Source organism: Bubalus kerabau, chromosome 6, assembly GCF_029407905.1.
Source record: "Bubalus kerabau isolate K-KA32 ecotype Philippines breed swamp buffalo chromosome 6, PCC_UOA_SB_1v2, whole genome shotgun sequence".
NCBI lineage: Eukaryota > Metazoa > Chordata > Mammalia > Artiodactyla > Bovidae > Bubalus > Bubalus kerabau.
Genome location: NC_073629.1, coordinates 83,319,491 through 83,329,694, shown reverse-complemented (window position 1 = coordinate 83,329,694; position 10,204 = coordinate 83,319,491). Strand labels below are relative to the sequence as shown.

Here is a 10,204-nt window from a genome sequence, read left to right as displayed (position 1 = left end):
ACCCGGGCTTCAGAACGCAGCTCCGGCCCGCGGGAGCCAAGAGGAAGAATGGGGCGTGGAGGGACCCAGCCGCCGGCCGTGACCGCACGGCTGCCGCGGGGCCCACATGATCAGATGAACGTAGAGAAGCCAGCGACCCGGCGAGGCTCAGGAAAATAAGATAACCGAGCGCGTGGGGGGAGCCTAGCTCTCCCAAAAAGGAAGGGAAGGAAATGGAAGTTAGGCTTGGCCGAGGGGGCTGTGCTCTGCCGCCCGGGATGGCTGGGTCCGTGTTCTTGCAGCGCCCATCTCCGAGCAGTTGAAAGCATTTTCTGTTCTGCTGCGACCTTGTGAATGGGGTCTCACTGGAGAAAGAATGGGTTTTCTTATAGAAAAAGAGCCAGAAAAGAGCCTTCTCCTGCAGAGGTCACGATAATAATACTTGCTTGTGGTCCTAAGCCAGGCCCTGGGTTAGAGTTTTACACACACGATTTTACTTAATCTTCACAACAGCTCTTGGAAATAAGTTGTTACTATCCCCATTTTAGAGAAAAGGAATTTGGTTTAGAGAAACTAAGCGAGTGGTCGTAGGTCACACAGATGGTAACCTCTTCAACCCAAACTCAAACCCGGAGCCCAAGGCTTTCCTTTGAGGACAAGTGTTTCTGCGGTAAATAAGACTCTTCCTGAATCTATTTCTTTCCCCTTTTGAATCTCATTTTCCATTTGTATGTGTTGAACCAGATGAGTTCTGATGTACTTTGCCATTTTGACATTCTGCTAAGTAATCTGAATGTTTACCAATCAAACTGAACTTGCCCGTCAAGTCTATAAAATAGGGACTGGTAGAAATCCTGTTTCATTATTCTGTTGTAATCCCATAGTGTCTAGTATATTTGGCTCCTAATGCATATTTGCTGATTACTAATGTTACAGCGAAACTAAGAAAAAATACCTAAATTTTAGTAGCTTTCTCTTAACTGTTACAAGACTTTAATATGTATATTTGTGTTCATGCACGCGTGTGCGTGCTCAGTTGTGATTGTAGCCCGACAGATTCCCCAATCCATGGTATTTTCCGGAATACCAGAGTGGGATGCCAGTTCCTACTCCAGGGGATCTTCCTGACCCCAGGGTCATCCCCATGTCTCTTGCGTCTCTTGCATTGGCAGACGGATTCTTCACCATTGTGCAACCTGGGAAGCCCTCCCTCTCTTTTACAGCTGGCAAATTGTCAACATGGTGTTAGGTCATCTGAAGAGTCACACATTGAGTCAGAGATAAAAGCATCAGTTAGTCAGATCCATAACTTCCTGTCTTATCTTCTTGTTCTGAGCACTGTGGAAGACTTCATTCATTTGTATAACAATGCTCATTCCTGTAAAGAGAGTCTATTCAAAAATGTACATATGTAGCCTCTCCCAAAGTGTAGTCCAAACTGCTGCTCTCAGGAAGTTTGAGTTTGTTGGCAAACATGAAACAGCCTCTCAAGGAAACATTAGTCAAGACTAACACTGTATCTTAGCCTTTAAGACCCTCCACCCATGATAGGAACCTCATCATATGCTGCCACCTCCTTACTATGTGACCTTGGGCAAGTTACTTGATCTCAACTCTAAAATTGGGTAATAACTGTACCTACTTGAGAGAGTATCGTGAGGATTCGTTAATTCACATACAATTCTTAGAACAGGGCCTGGCATATGGTTAAGTACTATATTAGCTGCTGTTAATATTATCACTCTTATTATCATTATTCATCCTAGCCTTAAGCTTGTCCTGGGTGCTTGATAGTCACTGAATCGTTTGTCTGCTCTCATGCTGCCAGCCAGATGTTGTATGCCTTTATCTCTGCTCTCCAAACATCTTTTCACTACTCTCTCAGAGAACTAACCACATTCTGCTTTGAATGGTTCTTTGTGTACATGACTCGCTAGTTGCCAAAGTGTCTGAAAGGACATTACATGCACTGTGCAGCTTGCTGGGAACATTTAGAGCAGGAAGAGGACAAGCTGTAAACAGGCTAGACAGAGTCTGGGGAATACTTCAAGTGAGAATGGTGATCCCTACCTCTGGAGAAGAGCTAGTATCACAGACAAGCCCAGTGTGGCCAGAGTGGGCAAATATTCATGTCCCACAGGAGTCCAATCTCAGGGAAATGTATGGAGCTCAACAGAAGAACTGAGAGGGGAATATTTTTGGTTGATCAGCATCCAAGCTCTCCACGCTATCCTCAGCATGCACACGTATGCATGTGCGTGCTCACACACACACTGGCATCAATTGCCATACTTCTATACAGCTGATTCCCCACCCCAGTTTCAAGGATAAGCCTTGATTTAGGCCTGGCCAAGCCAACCAGCCCATTCCCCTGGCTTCTGTGTCTGGTTTTGGGATAACCAAATGAGTCAAGCCAAGATGGTTGGACCCAATCAGAACTAAAAATTGCATGTGTTATACCAGTGGCCTCCACTCAAAGAAGGCCTTCCTAAGAGTGAACTCAGCCACAGCGGAGAAGAAAGCAAAAGATGGAAGGAGAATCCTTATGCATTACTTGAGCCTTGGACTTTGCAGTTACATGAACTAATAATGTGCTAGGTGGAGAAGTGTTGGTTTTGTTTTTTTAGTTTTTGCTTAAGCTAATTTGAGTTGTGTTTTCTGTCATTAGCAAATGGGAAAAATTAGTACTACAACAGGAAAAATTCAGGACAGTACATATAAGTTCTAGACAGTATCAGTTCTCAACATCAGGTGAAGACAAGCTATTCATTTCTTTTTTTTTTTTTTTTTAATAGTTATTTATTTGGCTGTACCAGGTCTTTAGTTGTGGCATGCAAACTCTTAGTTGGCGTCCTGTAGGATCTAGTTCCCTGACCAGGGATGGCACCTGGGCCCCTGCATTGGGAGCACAGAGTCTTAGCCACAGGACTATCAGGGAGGTCCTAAGATGTTCATTTCATATGAGGTGGTGAAACTAGGTGGAGTTTACTTCATGTTTAACCCAGTTAAAACCTTGTGGGAAGGCTCATTGGAACTCTGGGAGCACCAATGGCCTAGCCATTGACTAGGGTTCAAAACCCAAGTGCCTCCCTGGTGGAAAGATCCTAGCGAAGGAAGTACTTATCAGGGACCAGGACCAATGTGGCAGCATAGCCCCTAAGTCATTAATTTTAGGTAAGAAAGCCTCGGTACAGTTTTCTCACTAGATAAACAGCTTTATAAAGTCTTTGAAGCAGAAAGACTTAGGGATCAGATCAGATCAGATCAGATCAGTCGCTCAGTCATGTCTGACTCTTTGCAACCCCATGAATCGCAGCATGCCAGACTTAGGGATAGAGAAGGAAAAGAAGAGAAAAAAAAAAGGAAGGTCATATTGGTTTCACATTCTAACTTTTATCAAGCTCGAGTTTCCCCTATTAAAAAGTACTAAGGAGGACAGCAGTTGCAGCAAGGTCAAGGTTCTAAGACCACAGTACAAACAGGCAGTTTTTGTGTCATGAGGAATAAAGGGGGCTTCCCAGGTGGCAGAGTGGTAAAGAATCCATCTGCCAATGCCAGAGATGAAGGAGACGCAGGTTTGATCCCTAGTTTGGGGAAATCCTCTAGAGGAGGAAATGGCAACCCACTCCAGTATTCTTGCCTGGAAAATCCTATGGACAGAGAAGCCTGGCAGACTACAGTCCATGGGGTCGCAAAGAGTCAGACACGACTGAGTGACTGAGCACCCACACAAGAAATGAAGTTTTAGTTTTGCAGGTAGAATGTGTTCTCTTTGGGGATTTGGGGGAGGGTGGGGACTGGTTCCTCTTTTTCAGGCTTATGCTTTAGTTAAGCACCACTGGATTCATGCAGTAAGAGTGACATGGTGTTCCGTCTACTGAAGGCTCTACGAAGGCTAAAGGGGTGTGGCCTGGGGGGGAAGGGAGGACTGTGCCATGCCACTTGGGCTTGCCTCAGTCCCAAACTGAAGCCTGGGAGTTGGACACAAAGTCCAAGGTGAAAATGCTTTGGCTTGTCCTCAGTCATTTGCGCATGTGTGCTCAGTTGCTAAGTCGTGTCTGACTCTGTGCAACCCCATGGATTGTATCCCCTCAGTCCAGTGGATTTCCCAGGTAATAATACTGGACTGGGTTACCATCTCCTCCTCCAGGGGATTTTCCCTACCCAGAGATCGAAACTGCACCTCCTGAGACTCCTTCATTGGCAGGCGAATTCTTTACCACTGTGCCACCTGGGAAGCCCTCTGTCCTTCACTCTCTTAATACCTAGCGAATGTGATTCAGGGATCCTACCCTGACCACACTTCACTCATGTAGCACTAGTAGAAGCACTCATGTCTACCCTGTTATAATGCTTGATACATTACTCAGTTGTTGCCTATTTATCCACGTACTCCATCAGACTTAATCTCCTGTTCACTATCATATTTTCAGTATCTAAAACACTACCTGATCCATTACAATCACTGAGTAAATATTTCTGAGTAAATGGATGCCAAGGACTACAGTATTTTAAGATCATAATTATGAGATCCCTAATTTACATTTTCCTAAAGCAGAGCTTGAGATACAACTTGGAAGCAGGCAGTTTATTAGAGAAAAGATCCTAAGAAGCTAGAAAGAAGGAGTAGAGCGAGTGGACCAGTGGATAGAAAGTCGCTAAAGAGGGCAGTAGTAGCTCTGTGAGCATCAAAGCTCAATCCTGCCTACCATTGTCAGGAGAATTGTTTAGTATGCACTTCAGAACTGGCCCTCTGAGGTTGAGTATTTAGCTACCCTTGGTTGAAGGCTGACCCTAGGGACATTAACATTCCCACACTCTGTGCTGCAAAAAGTTGATACGGTAAAAAAAAGACGGTAGGTGCTTCAGATGGGAAGCCATCTGTGAGCATAACTGTCCACCAGGGCTGCCACTAAAATCAGAGATGAGCTGTGGGGAAGAAGTATGAAGCACCAGTAGTTTATATTACAGAACCCTGAAAGTGACACAGAGACTACAGTAACAATCCTCCTAGAATAGAATATATTTGCTCTTCATGGTTCTTTAGCTGGAAATGGCCGAAAGGCTAGACTATCCCAATCAACATGGCCTGAAGCATAGGCTCAGTGCCCCCTTTAAAAACAACCCCATGTTATGTCTTTTCTGAATGAGCTGTATTTAAAGGTAGTCATACTTGATGAGGGAAAGTTCTTCTTTTAGAAGAATTCGAGCTAAAGCTGCAGAGGTAGTACAGACTCTGGTGAAACAGTGAATCTAGACCTGCACTATCCATTAACCACTTGCCATATGTGACCATTTACATTTTAATTAATTAAAGTTTAAAAATCACTTTTCAGTAGTATTAGACATTTTTCAAGTATTCAATAACCACATGTGATTAGAGGCATAGGACAGTTTATAGATAGAACATTTCCATCATCATAGAAATTTCTATTGGGCAGTACTGACCCAAACATTATAGCTGATAAAACATTAAATAAGAGACTGTTGGGGAATTTTAAATGGTTGGGTCAGGCCAATAAGAACAGAACCCGCTGATTAATCTTAATATCAAAAAAACCCAGTCACTATATTCCTCCTCATATGATATAAAGATGAGATGTTTACAATGTGTGCAGTACCACCTATGAAATATTTCTATCAGAACTTTAAACCCAAATCTGATCAAGCCTCTGGATCTAATTATGAGCCTATAAAAATATAGGGGCTTGGGGAAACATGTTAAGTAATATCCTAGGGTTGCCATCTGCTTCCCAGGTGGCTCAATGGTAAAGAATACACCTGCCAATGAAGGACCTGCAGGAGACATGGGTTCGATCCCTGGGTGGGGAAGATCACCTGAAGAAGGAAAAGGCAACCCATTCCAGTATTCTTGCCAGGATAAACCCTTGGACAGAGGAGCCTGGCAGACTACAGCCCATGGGGTTGCAAACAGTTGGACCTGACTGAAGCAACAGCACATATGCATGCAGGGTTGCAATTAGCAAAACTGAGGATACGACAAATACTACAGGACATAATGACCTGGTTCCTTCAAGAAGTAAACGGCAAGGAATTTTTAAAAGATTGAAAATAGAATAAAAGCACAAGCAACAAAAGGTGAATTGGACATCATCAAAATTAACAATGTTTGTATTTCAAAAGACACCACCATCAAGAAAGTTTAAAAACAAACCAAAGAATGGGAGAAAATTTTTGCAAATCTTTTATTTCATAAGAGGCTTATGTCTCAAATATATATAAACAATTTTTATATGTCAATAGTAAAAAGAGAAATAACCTAATTTTAAAATAGGCAAACAATTTGAATAGATGTTTCTCCTAAAAAAATATGCAAATGGCCAATACACATACAAATAATGTGTTCAACATCATTAGCCATGAGAGAAATGCAAATCAAAACCACCAAGAAATATCACTTCACACCCATTAGGATGACTAGAATCTAAAGGACAGATATTAATAAGTGTTGATGAAGATGTGAAGAAATTAGAATCCCCTTATATATACTAATATGAATGTAAAATGGTCCTGCCAGTTTTTGGAAAACAGTCTGGCAGGTCCACAACATGTTTATATATAGAGTCACCATGTGACCCAGAAATTCCATTCTTCGGTATATACCCAGAAGAAATGAAGGTATATGTCCACACAAAAATTTGCCCATGAAATGTTTATAGCAGCATTCTTCATAATAGCCAAAAAGTGGAGACAGCCCAAATGCCAATCAACTAATGGATGGATAAAATGTTGTATATCCATATAATAGAATATTACCTGACAATAAAAATAAAGTACTGATACATGCTACAATGGATCTTGAAAACATGCTAAGTGAGAGAAACCAGACACAATAGGTCACAATTTATATGAAGTGTGAAATAGACAAAGCCACAGAGACAGAAAGTAGATTAGTGCTCCCCAGGGGCTGAGACAAAGGGAGAATGGAGAATGATTCCTTATAGGTGTAATGTTTCTTTGGGAGGCAGTTAAAACGTTCTATAATGAATTGTGATAGCTGTACAACTCTGTGAATGTACTAAAATCTATATAAATTTGTATGTGTGTTTATTTTCTAATTAATTTTTATTGGAGCATAGTTGCTTTACAATGTTATGTTAATTTCTACTGTACAGCAAAGTGAATCAGCTACATGTATACATATATCCCCTCTTTTTTTGTATTTCCTTCCCATTCTCATTACTTGTCTGTTTTATACATAGCATCAGTAGTGTACATATGTCAATCCCAATCTTCCATTTCCTCCCACTACTCCCCTAAAATCTACTTTAATTTTATACTTTAAATGGATGGATTGTATGAAATGTGAATTATATCTTGAACTGACTTTATTCACAATACTCTGACACCAAATATGAAGAGTTTTTTTTCCCCACACAAACCAATTCTCCAACTCTCTGAACATCAATTGGGTGCCTGTAGTTCATTTCAGTTCTGACACTACCTACCTGGGGTTTGATTGACCCCACAAGTTAATCCTGCTCAAGCCTGTAAGATTACCCCCAACTCAGATGACAGTTTCAAGTCAGAGGTCACTACTTGACTTCAGACCAACCGGGTGTAAGTTCAGTAGGTTACCACAGTTCCCTTTCCAGTCACTAATTTGCTAGAATGGCTCACAGAACTCAAGTAGATTCTGTACTTACTATGACCAGCTTACATAAACACTACAAAATGAATGTCCAGATAGAGGTACTTAGGGCAAGATCCAGAAGAGGCCCAGCACAGGCCCTTCTGTCCCTGTCAAGTTGGGGTGTACTTGGCAGGTAAAGTGTCTATCAACTCAGAAACACTCCAAACAATGTCATCTAGGGGTTTTATGGAGGTTTTATTATGTAGATTCAACTGATTAAATCATCTGCTACTAGTAACTGACCTCAATCTCCAGCTCCTCCTCTCCACAGAAATCTATGGATAGGGATGAAAGTTCCAAACCTGTAACCTCCTAGTTGGTTCTTCTGGCAACCAGGTGCCATCCTAATGCAATCTAGAGACCCTCCAGGAGTCACCTCATTACCATAAACCCATACAATTCAATTTTCCAATCCCAAAGAAAAGCAATGCCAAAGAATGCTCAAACTACCACACAATTGCACTCATTTCACATGCTAGTAAGTGCACAATTGCACTCATCTCACATGCTAGTAAAGTAATGCTCAAAATTCCCCAAGCCAGGCTTCAACAGTACATGAACTGTGAACTTTCAGATTTTCAAGCTGGATTTACAAAAGGCAGAGGAACCAGAGATCAAATAGCCAACATCTGTTGGATCATCGAAAAAGCAAGAGAGTTCCAGAAAAACATCTACTTCTGCCTTATTGACTGTGCCAAAGCCTTTGACTGTGTTGATCACAAACAAACTGTGGAAAATTCTTCAAGAGATGGGAATACCAGACCACCTGACCTGCCTCTTGAGAAATCTGTATGCAAGTCAAGAAGCAACAGTTAGAACTGGGCATGGAACAACAGACTGGTTACAAACAGGAAAAGAAGTACGTCAAGGCTGTATATCGTCACCCTGCTTATTTAACTTATATGCAGAGCACATTATGAGAAATGCTGGGCTGAAGCACAAGCTGGAATCAAGATTGCCGGGAGAAATATCAATAACCTCAGATATGCAGATGTACCACCCTTATGGCAGAAAGTGAAGAAGAACTAAAGAGCCTCTTGATGAAACTGAAAGAGGAGAGTGAAAAAGTTGGCTTGAAACTCAACATTCAGAAAACAAAGATCATGGCATCTGGTCCCACACTTCATGGCAAGTAGATGGAGAAACAGTGGAAACAGTGGCAGACTTTATTTTGGGGGGCTCCAAAATCACTGCAGATGATGACTGCAGCCATGAAATAAAAAGACACTTACTCCTTGGAAGAAAAGTTATGACCAACATAGACAGCATATTAAAAAGTAGAGATGTTACTTTGCCAACAAAGGTTCATCTAGTCAAAGCTATTGTTTTTCCAGTAGTCGTGTATGGATATGAGAGTTGGACTATAAAGAAAGCTGAATGCCGAAGAATTGATGCTTTTGAACTGTGGTGTTGGAGAAGACTTTTTTTTTTTTTAATAGTCAGATCTTTATTCAAAAATCCGATCTGCCAACTTAGCATTTTCCACCAACTCGAGGAGCAGAAACCTTCACAGGCTTCACAATCTTTTGCTTAGGTGCTGCCTTTGTGGGAGCCTTTGCAGCAGCCATCGCTGTCTTTTTGGATGCTTGCTTAGCCTTTTTTGCTTCCTTGGCAGCCCTGATAGCTTGTTCTCGTTGAGCCTGCCTAACTTCAGGTTTCTGTTTCCTCTTGGCCATTATATCAGCAAGAGAAGCATCAGTTATGGCCCTTTGGAATTTGACTGCGCGGCGAGTTCTTTTCTTTTGAATTTCTTCCGACTGTCCCTTTTTGTGTTTTCTTCTGTAGAGGAAGGTCCAGTTGACCTGACGAGGATTCCTCTTGGAAAGGAATGCCGACTCACATTTTGCATTAAGAAACTGGAAAACCTTCCCGTCGGTCCGGGCGTAGCGCCTCCCATGTCCTGGGTAGATCTTGTACCCACTGAAACTGCACAGTGGCTCGACCTTCATGGCTGCTAGTGCCAGGGAGAAAGCTGGAGAAGACTCTTAAGAGTCCCTTGGACTGCAAAGATATCCAACCAGTCAATCCTAAAGGGAATCCGTCCTGAATATTCATTGGAAGGACTGATGCTGAAGCTGAAACTCAAATTCTTTGGCCACCTGATGCGAAGAACTGACTCATTTGAAAAGACCCTGATACTGGGAAAGATTGAAGGTGAGAGGAGAAGGGGATGACAGAGGATGAGATGGTTGAATGGCTTCACTGACTCAATGGACATGGGTTTGAGTGAACTCCTTGAGTTGGTGATGGACAGGGAGGCCTGGTATGCTGCAGTCCATGGGGTCGCTAAGAGTTGGACTCGACTGCAACTGAACTGAACTGAACTGATACAATTGAACGGAGATTCTTACAAATAACAAAAGATGCTCCTAACACCTCTACCACCCAGGAAATTTCAAGGATTTTAGAAGCTCTGTGTCCGATACCAAGGACAAAGACCAGATATATGTATATCTTATTGCATCAGATATCTCAATAAATCTATCATTAATACACAGAATAAAATAGATGTAAGTAGAATACTGTATTAGGGTTCTCCAGAGAAATAGAACAAATTGGAGAAAGAGTGAG

At 42.0% G+C, this 10,204-nt stretch overlaps 1 protein-coding gene across 1 annotated transcript; it reads right to left on the bottom strand.

Moving 5' to 3' along the window:
- Positions 1 to 9,054: 9,054 nt before the first annotated feature.
- Positions 9,055 to 9,590, bottom strand: LOC129656207 (60S ribosomal protein L24-like). The gene has a single exon (XM_055586935.1). The coding sequence runs from the start codon at positions 9,580 to 9,582 to the stop codon at positions 9,106 to 9,108; it is 477 nt and encodes a 158-aa protein (XP_055442910.1). The 5' UTR covers positions 9,583 to 9,590; the 3' UTR covers positions 9,055 to 9,105.
- Positions 9,591 to 10,204: the final 614 nt, after the last annotated feature.

Coding starts and splice junctions, on each gene's coding strand:
- LOC129656207 (XM_055586935.1), bottom strand. CDS start 9,582: ATGAAGGTCGAGCCACTGTGCAGTTTCAGTGGGTACAAGATCTACCCA.